The sequence below is a fragment of the Petaurus breviceps genome, unplaced genomic scaffold, assembly GCF_028583685.1.
Source record: "Petaurus breviceps papuanus isolate PSGF00001 unplaced genomic scaffold, PetGlider_PUasm1.0 90752, whole genome shotgun sequence".
Lineage (NCBI taxonomy): Eukaryota > Metazoa > Chordata > Mammalia > Diprotodontia > Petauridae > Petaurus > Petaurus breviceps.
This window is the reverse complement of record NW_027187336.1, coordinates 1,001,648-1,016,575: the sequence shown is the minus strand read 5'-3', so window position 1 is coordinate 1,016,575 and position 14,928 is coordinate 1,001,648. Positions and strand designations below refer to the sequence as shown.

Below are 14,928 nucleotides of genomic sequence, written 5' to 3'. Positions count from 1 at the left end.
TTGATCGTACTTCCACAATTTCTCTTGCATTGCCATCCCCTTCCAACTTAAACAGCCATTATCACCTTAGTCCAGCCCTTCATCACCTCCGAACTATTACAGGAGCATCCTAATTAGGCTCTCTGCCTTTACCTCTTTCCCTTTCTGAATCTACTATTCACATAACTCCCAGAATGCTATTCCTTAAAGCAGAGATCTGACTATGTCACCCCCAATCAAGAAGTAACAGGGGCTTCCTATTGTCTCTGAGATCAAATATAATAAATTCCTCTGTTTGGCTCTTGAATCCCTTCATATTCTGGTTCTCATGATTACAAAGGCTACCTTTTCCTGACTTAAATCATGTTATCACCATTCATATACTTTTTTTTCAAACACTCATGACCTGTGTTGCCTGAATTTGTCATTCCATTTTGTGTGGGGCGGCCTTTAAGTAGATCATCCCCCATGGCCTGGAGGGTACATCCTCCTCACTGCTGAGAACCCTGGCTTCCTTAGACTTCAGTTCAAGTGTCTTCTCCTATGTAAGACTTTTTCTGATTTCCCAAGTTGCCAGGGCCCACTATCTCCCCACCACCCAGGCACACACACATTACTGTATTAAGTGCTTCTGTGTGCCCAGCACCATGCTAAGCACTCAAAACACACAGATGAAAGTGAAATAAATAGCCCTGGACTTTGAGGAGCTTAGATTCTAATGGTATTATCTTTGCATATATTTCATATTTACTTCTTTCTGTATTTTCTGTTTCTTCCTTTCCCCAATAGAATGTAACCACCTTGAGGACAGAGATTCTTTTCATTTGTATCTTTTTATTTCTAGAATCTAGCATGGTATGGGCTACATAGCACGTATTTCATGAATGCGGGTTGAAAATGAATAAATTAATTAATGGATTAGAAACAGTACACACATACAAAAAAAATAAAAGGACAGATGTCATCATTGTCCTCTGAGTTAGTCTAACTTGTGTTTTCTTGTTTTCCTAGGAAGCAAAGGGGAAGTGGGCCAGAAAGGAGATATAGGTATGATGGGACATCCAGGATCACCTGGCTTACAGGGCATGGCTGGGGAACCAGGCAAAGCTGGTAAGATGTCATATGATCAGGTACCCCCATTTTTCATTAAGGTGACTCTGTAGGAAAGGTTGCCTGAAAAACTTTTTTTTGTTAATTTCAGGAATGAACGGGTCCCCTGGGCCAAAAGGAGAGCCAGGTAGGAGCTGGGAGAAAGAATAATGTCTGTATTAGCTTTATTCTAGCCACCATTGCTAACATCTGATATTTATCAAGACCCCAAAGCAGCCTGATTACTGAACAGAACCCCAGCTCAGGGTCAACCTGAGAAACCCTCTCTATTTCAGCATTCATCTGTGTGTGTATGTGTGTGTGTGTGTGTGTTTTCCATGTACAATTAACCCAGAGATACTCTCTATAGACATTAGGGTTTCTAAAAAGTCTAGTTCCTCTAGAGGATCTGAGAAGCAAACAGGGGGCCTGACTGATTGATATTCTCTATTATGTTTTCATCTTTCTTTTGCAAGGGAAGACAGTGCAATCAAAATACAAAGCATGGGCTCTAACAAGCACTAAGTCCTACAAGGACTTGATCTGCCAGTAGATTTTAAAAAATGAGTAAACAAATCCCCATGAATATCTTTACTAGAGGGCAGTTGAGTCACAGCTGAAGCTTTCTGAAGTGAGATGTTTAAAGGTGTGTTCTGGGAAGTTTAAAGGTGAGGAAGGACAAATCCTTGACCTCTGAGGACAAGAGCAAAAAGCGTATCTCTTAAATTTATTCAACAACCTCACTAAAATGACCACTAACTTGAAGGCTTTATTTATTTTCAGGTCAGCCTGGAGCCAAGGGTATCTCTGGAACACCAGGTTTGCCAGGAGTTTCTGGTGCCAAGGGAGAACCTGGCCAAAATGGCCGTCCTGGACCACCAGGTAATTCAGTTCAACTCCATGGGCACCTGGTGAGGGCTTACATTGTGCCAGGCACTGAGCTTGGGGCTGAAGGTACAAAATCAAAACCCGGACAGTTCCTGTCTTCAACAAGTATACCTTCTACTGCTCTCCATCTCTCAGTTTTTATGGTGACTCTTAAAGGCCACCTCTACTCACTCCTAACCATCTCTGTATTTCATTTGATCTCTAGGGCCTCCAGGCTCGTCTGGACTTATGGGAATACCAGGTGCAAAAGGAGATAAAGGAGATTCAGGTAATAAAAAGAACACAGGAGATCAGATCCCTGGGGAGAACATTCAGGGACTTAGGCCACTGCAACATCTTCTCTCCACTTGCCAGAGCTAAGCAAAACTACCTTTGTCTTGATCCCTTTCCTGTCTATGCCTTTGGCCCTTTTCCCCACCCCTAACCCAGGCTTCTGGATACACAAGGCTCAGGTATAGTCTCATTTTGGCACTTTTATGAACATAAAGCACTTTATTCTATTGTCTTTCTCCAGTTCCACAATCAGAATTTGTGCCTGGGTCATGGGAGAAATAATAATTACCTTCCACACTTCCACTACATCTGAGACCATGATGCTCATCAGTGATGAAGCTCATCACTGAAGTATAGGAGTAATTGATCCCTCCCTATCCATGCCATCATTATTAGCTTCCCAATAGCAGCAATGATTCAGGTCAGGCCTTGGTGACTACTGATTCTTGGGCAGCCCCTCAGCTTTGAAGGTTCAGAAACTCAGTCCACCTGCAATAAGGGGGTGAGATGGGTGGCATTGATTCAACCAAATTCCAAGAGAATGTCATCATACTGTTGATTTCCTAGCTTACTCTGAAAACTGCAACTGTCAGAAAGACTAGAACTAGAGCCTTTGGCTCAGTCAGCTTACCTATCTATTTCAATAAGGAAAACTATGTGAGAAACCAGATTAACTTCAGAAGTGACTTGGTGAGTCCAGAAAAAGCAGAGAGGAAATGAACCTTTTTAAAACTTCTAAAAATGTAATTTACCTTTTTCAATTAATCAAAATCTTTTTTTTTCACCCTCTCATCCCCTCCTCACCTCTCCAATACAAAAGGAAAAAAAAATTGTAATTTCAGTCAAGAAAAACAGATTCCGGGACGGCCAGGTAGCACAGCGAGTAAGAGCACCGGCTCCAGTGTTGAGAAGACCTGGAGATTGAATCCCTGGTTCAGACACTTAGCACCCACCCAGAAACACCTGACTGTGTAACCTTGAGCAAGTTACTTAGCTCCAATTGCTTAGGGGCGGCCAGGTGGCTCAGCGAGTAAGAGCACTGGCTCCAGTGTCAGGATGACCTGGATCAAATCCGGGCTCAGATACTCAGCACCACAACCAGAAATAATAACTGGCCATGTAACCTTGAGCAAGTTACTTAACCCCAATTGCTTAAAAAAAAGAGAAAAGAAAAGAAAAACAGATTCCCACATTGGCCATGTCCAAAAGAATATGCCTCATTCCGCACCGTAAGTCCTACCATCGCCTCTCTTCCAGAAGATTGTTGCAGGCAAAGGGTTTTGGAGGTGAGGGTAGAATAAGCATTTATACAGCAACTACTTTGTGCCAGGCATTTGTGCTTAAGCACTTTACAAATATCTCATTTGATCCTCGCAACAACGCTTAGACATAGGCCTGTTATTAATACCAATTTTACAGTTGAGGGAAATAGAAGTTAAATGACTTGCCCAGAGTCACACCGCTAAACAGTATCTAAGGCTGGATTTAAACTCAGATCTTCTTGATTCTAGGTTCAACTTTCTATCCACTGCACTACCTAGCTACCTCTGATTTGAGACACTGAGTCTTTAAAGGGATACTGAGGGTAGCCTGGTGAACCTTCTCTCCCCAGCATCAAGGGTTCCACCAAGTAAACAGGAATGCTCAGAACTTCCTCTCTCCATATATTTGAATATTTCCCACCTCCTTTCTTTAAAAACTCCCAGCTACCTTACCTGTTTTCTCCTTCGCAGATGATTTTTGTTATGTTGCAATTTCCAAATTAACTGTGCAATTTTCTGTGGTGTTTTAAGGAACCTGCTTTCTGAACCCACTAAGGGAGGCACCTTGATGATACTGGCAAACTTCCTAGGGAAGTGGGGTTGGGGTGGGGGGTCAGTGTGTCTCTTGTAGTCAAGTAATACCATCCTTGTGGGGGAAAACCACTTTAACTTCAAGACTATGTGACCCTTTAAGGACCAGCTGTATCCAATCCTCCTTATCTTCTGGTCTAATTTTTTTTCTCATTCAAGACCAGCAATGAATGAATTAATGAAATTAGAGTACCTGGCTCCAAATTCCAGCTCCTCCATCTTTGTGTCTTGGGAAAGCTGTTTAATTAACTTTCTTGGGTCTCTCTGTTTCCTCATCTGCAAAATGTAGGACTTGGACTAAGTCTCTTCTATGATCTAAATCTATGATCCTATGATCATAGGTAGTCTACTGGTTCCCTTGAAAGAAAGAGCTTTTTCTCAAGGTGGCCAGGTAGCACAGCGAGTAAGAGCACCGGCTCCAGTGTCTGGATGACCTGGGGATCAAATCCGGGCTCAGACACTTAGCATCCACCCAGAAACACCTGGCCGTGTAACCTTGAGCAAGTTACTTAACCCCAATTGCTTAGGGGTGGCCAAGTGGCTCAGCAAGTAAGAGCACCGGCTCCAGTGTCAGGATGACCTGGATCAAATCCGGGCTCAGATACTTAGCACCACACCCAGAAATAATAACTGGCTGTGTAATCTTGAGCAAGTTACTTAACCTCTATTGCTTAAAAAAAAAAAAAAGAACGAGCTTTTTCTATCTAACCTCTAAAGATTGCTCCCTTGCCCTTAAGCTTTGATTCCAAACATGGCTGTCACCCATCTCATCCTCTCCTAGAGCTGTCCATCCTCTAAGTAGTTTCTCTCTCTGTTTCCATCTCTTTCTCTGTCTCTCTCTCTCTTTGTGTGTGTGTGTGTGTGTGAGTATGTGAGTGTGTATATGAGTGTGTGAGGGTGTGTGTGTATGTGTGTGTGTGTGAGGGTGTGTGTGAGGGAGTGTGGGGGGGGTTGTGAGGGGGTATGTGTGGGGGGTGTGTGGCGGGGTATGAAGGGGTGTGTGTGAGGGGGTGTAACAGAATGTTTGGACTGGAAGATTTCTAAGGTTGCTTCCAACTCCAAATCTAAGATTATCCAGCACAGGGTCTTCTTCCAGACTGAACTTTTGTTCTTTCTCTCTCTTCATACTCCTTGGTGGACCTCACTTTGAATCTTCCTTACTGGCAGACTTGGGGTGCCAGACTCACCCTGGAGCCAATGAAGAATTCAGTAACTCTTGTGCCTGACCCAATTTCTAATGACACTTACCTCTACTCCCTAATTATTAATTCGTAGCTTGAGATCTGCTGCCTCAGAGGATTGCTTAACAAGAATCTAAAGTTCACAATCAGAAAACTTTCTCAAATATACAGTGAATATGAATAGATCATTTTCTGCCTTCTCTTACTCTACCAATGAGAGCAAGGTCTGAAGCCACTGTTTCTATGGTAATGACTATTCATCTTCATATAATAAAAAGTTTGTTTCATTCTCATGATGCCAGACAAAAATAAGTATTTGATAAAATTTGAATTTCAAGTTGGCCATAAAATTCAAATTTCAAAATTCAGATATATATATATATATATTTGTATATATATAGTTATCCCTCCTACATTGTGATTTTCCCTATTGCAGTTTTGATACATTGTGGGTCAGCATAAGAAATTAAATAGGAATTTTGGGGTAGTTATGCAAAAGTCACAGATAACATGCAAAGAAACATCAGCAGATGACATGGTAAAAGTTTAGAAAGTCAGAAATGCATAAAATATATGTATAGTATTGTATAATAATAATATATTTTATCTTTTAGTATGATAATTCAAAGTTTTCTCTGGAATAAAGAGAAAGTCCAAAAATTTTACTCAGATTTTCCAGATCATGGGGGCACCGCACCCTTAACCCTTGTGATCTGGAAAGGATAACTATATATACACACATATGTAAATTTTCATCATGCTTTCTCTCTGGGCCAGGAGATGACTGGTATTGTGCTCCCCATTTCCCCAGTGCTCAGCAAGGCACAACACAGAATGATTCTGTGAAAAGCATGATGGGCTTAGAGCCAAAGGCCTTAGGTTCGATTCTGGCTTTGGCACTTACTACACAATCTTTGGTACTCATTTCTCTTGGGCTCTGCTACCTCACTCTCACACCTTCTGAGGTCCAACTTTTGAGGTTCTGATGGAACCAAGTCCTTTCCTACCTGGACGCTGTGACCACATCCCCTTTTTCGTCTGGTCAAATTTTCTGTCTCATCAGCAACCTTCTTCACAGTTGTGGCAGATATCCACTTACCCCCAGGAATCTTATGGTTCCTATTCCCTTTTTCTCTTTGTTTCTTACACCCAACCTCTGAAACTCAGCTGCCTTTGAAATTTATCTCCTGCTCTCCTTGCTCTCAGTCACAAGCTCTTTCACATCTATCTGTCTGTCTGTCTACTGAACATCTGTATGTATTATGTGCAATGACACACAGGTATGTGTGCCACATATAATGATCCACTTGTTATGCTCCATATGTGTATTGTACATAATATATATGAGAGACAGAGACAGAGAGAGGAGACAGAGACACAGAGAGAGAGAGACAGGGAGACAGAGAGAGAGAGAGAGAGAAAGAGAGAGAGATGAAAGAATTTCATACTATAATGCCCAATAGTATATGGGCTATATGTAGTTGTATATAGTGCTATAGTGCTTTATGCTTCTTGCATAGGTCTTACTCATTCTTTGGGCTGACTCATTCTCTCCAACCAGTTTTCACACTGGGAAGTTTAAGTTCCTAGACAAGAACCACCACCATTCAATTACACTCAAATTTTCTCAAGGTCCTCTACTCACCATTCAAATCCCCATCAAAGTATTTTTACTTACACAAACCAGAAATTCATAAGATGATACTTGTAGATCCTAAATATAACCAACTACTTAGCAATAAGGCAAAAAAGAAAAAATACATCACCAGTACTCATAAGCTAAAGTAAGTGTATGAATGATAAAAACACATCAAAATTTATACATAAACCTTTGCCACAGTCTACCACCAATGCTTTTGGTATATATGAATGAGAATGGCCAGACACAGGAACTTAGCAGGGAATTACATGATGAAAGAAAACCCATCGTTTCAAGTTAATTCACAACTCTGGACTGAAGGCTTTAATGTTGTTGGTCCATTTGTGAAAACATGCAACACACTAAACCACTTCTCTACAAATTGCTTGTCTGCTAGAACTTGACACTCTGCAGTTGGGCAAATCTGCTTCTTTTCTATACTCAGTGATATAATATTTATAAGCTCTTTCAACTTATACACCTTTTGCTCTACAAGATATTGTGTTCCAAGAGCTGTGGTCCTTTAATGTCTCTACTGCTAGGTCTTGTGTGAGTCTAATTGTGGCACCACCATATTTAAATTGTTTTCATCTTGATGCTTTTAATATTTTATCCTTGAGTTGAGGATTTTGGAATTTGACTATGACATTCATATAAGTTTTCCTCATAGGATCTCTTTTAAGTGGTGATGGATGGATTTTTTCTATTTCTACTTTTTCCCTTGTTTTAATGCTGCTGGAAAATTTTCTTTAATTATTTCTTGTATTATTGTGTGAAGATTCCTTTTTTTTCTCACTCATTCCTCAGGCATTTTATTTTGTTTTATTTTTTTCTCCACATTTTTCCCCTACCCACCACCCCAAAATAGCAGTCCCACAGGATATCCCCTCCTCCAATCTGTTCTCTCCCATATTTTCTCCCATACCCCTTTTGACTTTTCCAATAGGGCATGATGGATCTCTATGCCCCAGTGCCTGTATATCTTATTTCCCAATTACATGCATAATAGTATTAATAATAGTGTGTGTGTGTATATTTAAACATATGATTTTAAAACTTTGAATTCCAGATTCATTCCCTTCCTCCCTTGTCAACCACCCTTACTGGGAAGTTAAGCAGTTCAGTATATGTTGTACATGTGTAGCTAATGCAAAACATTAACATAGTAAATAATATTGTAAAAGACTGACTATATTTCCCTCCCTCCTATCCCACCTCCCACTTGTTCTATTCTCTACTTTAATCCCATACCTTTTCAAAAGTGGGTGCTTCAAACTTCCCTCCCCGCCCAACCTGCCCTCCCTTCCATTATCCTCCCTCTCATCTCCTTCCCCCTACTCTCCTGTAGGGAAAGATACCCTATGTAGTGTGTATGTCATTTCTTCCCTAAGCCAAATTCAATAAGAATAAGGTTGACTCATTCCCTTTTGCCTTCCTGTTCTTCCCCTCCATTGTAAGTTTTCCCTTGCCTCTTCTATATGAGGTAATTTGCCCCATTCTGTCTCTCCCCATCTCCTCTCATTATATTCCTCTCTCACTTCTTAATTTCAGCTTTTAAGTATCATCCCTTCCTTTTCAATTGGTCCTGTGACCTCTGTCTATGTATACCTGTACACATATATACACACATTCACATATGTAGTCATACGCCCATATACCCTCCTATATAGACATATATATATATATATATATATATATATATATTTCTATTCCCTTCAACTATCTTCATACTGAGAAAAGTTTCATAAGTTACAATTATCATTTTTCCATGTAGGAATGTAAATAGTTCAACTTTGATAAGTTTCTTATACTTTCTTTTCCCTATTTACCTTCTCATGCTTCTCTTGCTTCTTGTATCTGAATGTCAAATTTTCTATTCAACTCTGGTTTTTTCATCAAGAATGCTTGAAAGTCCTCTATTCCACTGAATGACCATATTTTCCCCTGAAACATGACACTCAGTTTTGCTGAGTAGGTGATTCTTGGTTTTAATCCCAGCTCCTTTGAACTCCAGAATATCATATTCCAAGCCCTTCGATCCCTCAGTGTAGAAGCTTTCAGATCCTGTGTTATCCTGATTCTGTTTCCACAATATTCAAATTGTTTCTTCCTGACAGCTTGTAATATTTTCTCCTTGATCTGGGAACTCCAGAACCTGGCTATGACATTCCTAGGAGTTTTCTTTTTGGGACCTTTTTCAGGAGGTGATCAGTGGATTCTTTCAACCTCTATTTTGCCTTCTGGTTCTAAAACATCAGGGCAATTTTCCTTGAGAATTTCTTGAAAGATGATTTCTAGGTTCTTTTTTTGATATGGGTTTCAGGTAGTCCAATAATTTTTAAATTCTCTCTCCTGAATCTATTTTCCAGGTCAGTAGTTTTTCCAATGACATATCTCACATTGCCTTCTATTTTTTCATTTGTTTGGATCTGTTTAATAGTATCTTGATTTCTCATAAAGTCATTACTTCCATTTGCTCCAATCTAATTCTGAAGGAATGATTCTCTTCGGTGAGCTTTTGAGATTCTTTTTCCATCTGGCAAATTTGACTTAAAGTCATTCTTCTCCTCATTGTTTTTTTTTAAACTTTAATTTATTAATTTGTTTGTTTCCTTTTAGTTTACAGGATTCAATTCCACAATTCCTTGAATTTCACATTTTGTCCCCCTCCCTCCCCTCCCCCCCATGGCGGCTTATTATCAAGTATAGGATCTGTAAATACTTTCACATTATACAATGGTCAGGTTATAAGGATGGATTGTACCAGCTGGAATGAAAAATGGTAAAGAGGACATAAAATCAAATAAGAGAATGAAAAAGATCAGGTATTTTGCTTCCACCTGGATATAAATTTAGTTCTTTCTAGTTCTTTCTCTGGATGCACGTTTTTCTCTCCATCATGCATCTTTTGGGATTGACTTATATCCCTGTATTGTTGAGAAGAGTCCAGTCTATCAAAGCTGGTCATCACACATATGTTGTGTCTGTAATTGCGTACAAATTCCTCCTGGTTCTACTCTTCTCACTCAGCATCAGTTCTTTTAAGCCTCTCCAGGTAAATATGAAGACCACCTGCTCCCCGTTTCTTATGGCGCAATAGTATTCCATAACATGCATATACCACAACTTGTTCAGCCATTCCCCAATTGATGGGCACCCCCTTAATTTCCAATTCTTTGCCACAACAAAAAGAGCTGCTATAAACATTTTTGTACATATGGGTCTTTCTCCCATTTCTATAATCTCTTTGGGATATAACCCTAGGAGTGGTATTGCTGGATCAAAGGGTATGAAAGTATTTATAGTCCTTTGGGCATAATTCCAGATTGCTCTCCAGAAAGGCTGGATCACTTCACAACTCCACCAATAATGCATTAGTGTTCCAGTTTGCCCACATCCTCTGCAGCATTTGTCATTTTCCTGTTTTGTCATCTTAGCCAATCTGACTGGTGAGATGTGGTACCTCAGAGTTGTTTTGATTTGCATTTCTCTAATCAATAGTGAATTAGAGCATTTCTTCATGTGCTTATAGATAGCTTTAATTTCTTTCTCTGAAAACTGCCTGTTCATATCCTTTGACAATTTATCAATTGGGGAATGACTTGTATTCTTATACATTTGACTCAATTCTCTGTATATTTTAGAGATGAGTCCTTTGTCAGAGACATAGGTTGTAAAGATTCTTTCCCAATTTCCCACCTCCCTCTTAATCTTGGTTATATTGGCTTTATTGGTACAGAAACTTTTCAATTTCATGTAGTCAAAATTATCCATTTTACATTTTATAATGTTCTCTAATTCATGTTTAGTCATAAAGTCATTCCCTCTCCACAAGTCTGATAGGTAAACTATTCCTTGTTTTAGCAGACTGCTTACAGTATCAACCTTTATACCTAGATCATGAACCCATTTAGACTTGATTTTGGTAGGGTGTTAGATAATGGTCTATGTCTAGTTTCTGCCATACTATATTCCAGTTTTCCCAGCAGTTTTTGTCAAACAGTGAGTTCTTATCCCAAAAACCAGGGTCTGGGGGTTTATGAAACAATACATTACTGTAGTCGTTGACTTCTGAATCTCGTGTGCCTAATCTATTCCATTGATCCACTTCTCTATTTCTAAGCCAGTACCAGGTAGTTTTGATGACTGCTGCTTTATAATACAGATTGAAATCTGGTAAAGCTAGTCCACCTTCCCTAGCATTTTTTTCAATAATTCCCTTGATATTCTGGACCGTTTATTCTTCCAGATGAATTTTGTTACTATTTTTTCTAACTCTATAAAGTAGTTTTTTGGTAAATTAATTGGTATGGCACTAAATATATAATTCAATTTAGGTTAAATTTCATTTTTATTATATTAGCTCGACCCAGCCATGAGCAATTGATATTTTTCCAATTAGTTAGATCTGACTTTATTTGTGTGAAAAGTGTTTTGTAGTTATGATCATACAGGTCCTGGGTTTGTTTTGGCAGGTAGATTCCCAAATACTTTATAATGTCTACAATAACTTTAAATGGGATTTCTCTTTCTACTTCTTGCTGTTGAATTTCATTGGAAATATATAGGAATGCTGAGGATTTATGTGGGTTTATTTTATATCTTGCAACTTTGCCAAATTTATTTATTGTCTCAAGAAGTTTTTTACTTGATTCTCTAGGATTCTCTAAGTATATCATGATATCATCTGCGAAGAGTGATAGCTTGGTCTCTTCTTTGCCTAACTTGATTCCTTTGATTTCTTTTTCTTCTCTAATTGCTACTGCTAACATTTCTAGTACCAGATTGAATAAGAGGGGTGATAGTGAACACCCTTGTTTCACCCCTGATCTTATGGGAAATGCTTCCAGCTTCTCCCCATTACATATAATACTTGCTGATGGCTTTAAATAGATGTTACCTATTTTAAGGAAGGCTCCATTTATTCCTATACTTTCTAATGTTTTTAATAGGAATGGATGTTGTATTTTGTCAAAAGCCTTTTCTGCATCTATTGAGATGATCATGTGGTTTCTGCTCATTTTATGGTTGATATGATCAATTATACTGATGGTTTTCCTAATATTAAACCATCCTTGCATTCCTGGAATAAATCCTACCTGATCAAAGTGTATTATTCTTGAGATAAGTTGCTGTAGCCTTTTTGCTAGTATTTTATTTAGAATTTTTGCATCTATATTCATGAGGGAGATTGGTCTATAATTTTCTTTCTCTGTTTTATCTCTTCCTGATTTAGGTATCAGTACCATATTTGTGTCATAAAAATAATTTGTTAGGACCCCTTCTTCACTAATTTTCCCAAATAGTTTGTAGAGTATTGGAATCAATTGTTCATTAAATGTTTGATAGAATTCACTAGTGAATCCATCTGGCCCTGGAGATTTTTTCCTAGGGAGGTGATTGATGGCTTGTTCAATTTCTTTTTCTGAGATGGGATTATTTAAGTAATTTACTTCCTCTTCAGTTAATCTGGGCAACTTGTATTTTTGTAAATACTCATCCATTTCCCTAAGATTGTCAAATTTATGTGCATACAATTGGGAAAAATAATTCCTAATTATTGTTTTGATTTCCTCTTCATTGGAGGTAGATTCACCCTTTTCATTTTTGATACTCATAATTTGGTTTTCTTCTTTCTTTTTTTTATCATATTGACTAAGGATCTATCAATTTTGTTGGTTTTTTCATAAAACCAGCTCTTAGTTTTATTTATTAATTCAATAGTTTTCTTAACTTCGATTTTATTAATCTCTCCTTTAGTCTTCAATATTTCTAGTTTAGTATTTAATTGGGGATTTTGAATTTGTTCTTTTTCTAGGTTTTTTAATTGCATGCCCAATTCGTTGAGCTCCCTTTTCTCTAATTTAATCACGTATGCACTCAGGGATATAAAACTTCCCCTAAGAACTGCCTTTAATGCATCCCACAGATTTTGGTATGTTGTCTCATTATTATCATTCTCTTGAATGAAATTACTGATTGTTTCTATAATTTCTTGTTTGACCCACTCATTCTTTAGGATTAAATTGTTTAATTTCCAGTTAGTTTTTAGTCTGTCTTTCCCTGGCCCTTTATTGCATATAATTTTTATTGCATCATGATCTGAGAATGATGCATTTAATATTTCTGCCTTACTGCATAGAATTGTGAGGTTTTTATGCCCTAGAACATGGTCAATTTTTGAGTATGTGCCATGAACCGCTGAGAAGAAAGTATATTCCTTTTTATCCCCATTCAGTTTTCTCCAGAGATCTATCATACCTATCCTCTCTAAAATCTTGCTCACGTCCTTAACTTCTTTCTTGTTTATTTTGAGGTTGGATTTATCAAGTTCAGATAGGGGAAGATTAAGGTCTCCCACTAGTATAGTTTTGCTATCTATTTCTTCCTCTAATTCCTTTAGCTTCACCTCTAGGAATTTGGAAGCTACACCACTTGGTGCATATATGTTAAGTAGTGATATTGCTTCATTCTCGATGGTGCCTTTTAACAGGATATAGTTTCCTTCCTTATCTCTTTTAATTAGGTCAATTTTTGCATTTGCTTTATCTGAGATAAGGATTGCTACCCCTGCTTTTTTTACTTTAGCTGAGGCATGATATATTTTACTCCAACCTTTTACCTTTACCTTGTATGTATCCCTCTGTTTCAGATGTGTTTCTTGTAAACAGCATATTGTAGGATTATGATTTCTAATCCATTCTGCTATCCGTCTCTGTTTTATAGGAGAGTTCATTCCATTCACATTTACAGTTATGATTGTTATCTGTTTCTTTCCCCTTATCCTATTCCTGCCCCAATTAATGTTCATATTTTTCCTCCCTTCTCCCTTCCCCCCCTTAATAGTTTTCCTTTTGACCACCACCTTCCTCAGTGTTCCCTTTTCGGCCCCCCTCCCTTTTCCTCCCCTTTTCCCCTTACTACTTCCCTCTCTACAAACCACTCCCACCCCCCTTTTGTAATCCTTTCCCCCTCCTACTACCTGTAGGATATTGTTATACTTAATGAGGTATGCTATTTTTTCTTCGCATCAAGAATGAGAGGAACAGATCTCATGCGAAGCTCCTTTCCCTCCCCTCTTTCCCTCTAAAATGATGTGTGTTCTCCTTGTTTACCTTTCTAAGTCACTGTTGCTTCTCGTAATTGGAGGTTGAATTTTCCATTGAGTTCTGGCTTTTTTATCAAGAAGGTCTGGAACTCTGTTATATCATTGAATGACCATCTCTTTGCCTGGAAGAATATACTCGGTCTCGCTGGGTATGTGATCCTTGGTTGTAATCCAAGCTGTTTTGCCTTCCTGAAATTTGTATTCCACTGCCTCCGATCTTTCAGTGTGGAGGCTGACAAATCCTGTGCAATCCTCACTGTGGACCCTCGATATCTGAATTGTTTGTTTCTGGCCACTTGAAGTATTTTCTCTTTTATCTGGTAGTTCTGGAGTTTGGCCACAACATTTTCGAGGATTTTTCAGTTTGGGATCTCTTACAGCAGGTGTCCGGTGGATTCTGTTGATTTCTATTTTCCCCTCAGGTTCAAGTATCTCAGGGCAGTTTTCCTTAACGAGCTCTTGGAGAATGTTGTCCAGGCTCATTTTTTCATCACAATTTTCTGGTAGGCCTATGATTCTCAGATTATCTCTCCTGGATCTGTTTTCCAGGTCAGTTATTTTTTCTTTGAGGTATTTTACCTCTTTTTCTAATTTTTCATTTTTGTTGTTTTGCTTGGCTATTTCTTGGTTCCTCATAGAGTTATTTGTTTCCATTTGTTTAATTCTGGTTTTTAGCAAATCATTTTCCTTGGTTAATTTTTGAAGCTCCTTTTCCATATCATACACTTTTCTTTTTAGAGAGATGTTTTCCTCATTATAATGCTTTTCGAATTCTGCTATTTTTGTTTGCAGAGAATTATTCATTTTCTCGTCTATCTCTCTCATTTTGCTTTCAAAGTTCCTTTTGATCTCATCTAGGAGAGCCTTCTGTGCTTGGGATCCATTCCCTGTTGAAGTTTCAGCTGTGGGTGTGGAGTC

The 14,928-nt window shown here is 38.5% G+C and overlaps 1 protein-coding gene across 1 annotated transcript in view; it reads left to right on the top strand.

Moving 5' to 3' along the window:
- The window catches only part of MARCO (macrophage receptor with collagenous structure), a 69,009-nt gene that overhangs the window by 36,958 nt on the left and 17,123 nt on the right, over positions 1 to 14,928 (top strand). Inside the window, exons 9-12 of the mRNA XM_069067754.1 lie at positions 991 to 1,089; positions 1,181 to 1,216; positions 1,852 to 1,950; positions 2,162 to 2,224. Coding sequence (XP_068923855.1) covers positions 991 to 1,089; positions 1,181 to 1,216; positions 1,852 to 1,950; positions 2,162 to 2,224 — 297 coding nt within the window. The remainder of the gene's footprint in view (positions 1 to 990; positions 1,090 to 1,180; positions 1,217 to 1,851; positions 1,951 to 2,161; positions 2,225 to 14,928) is intronic.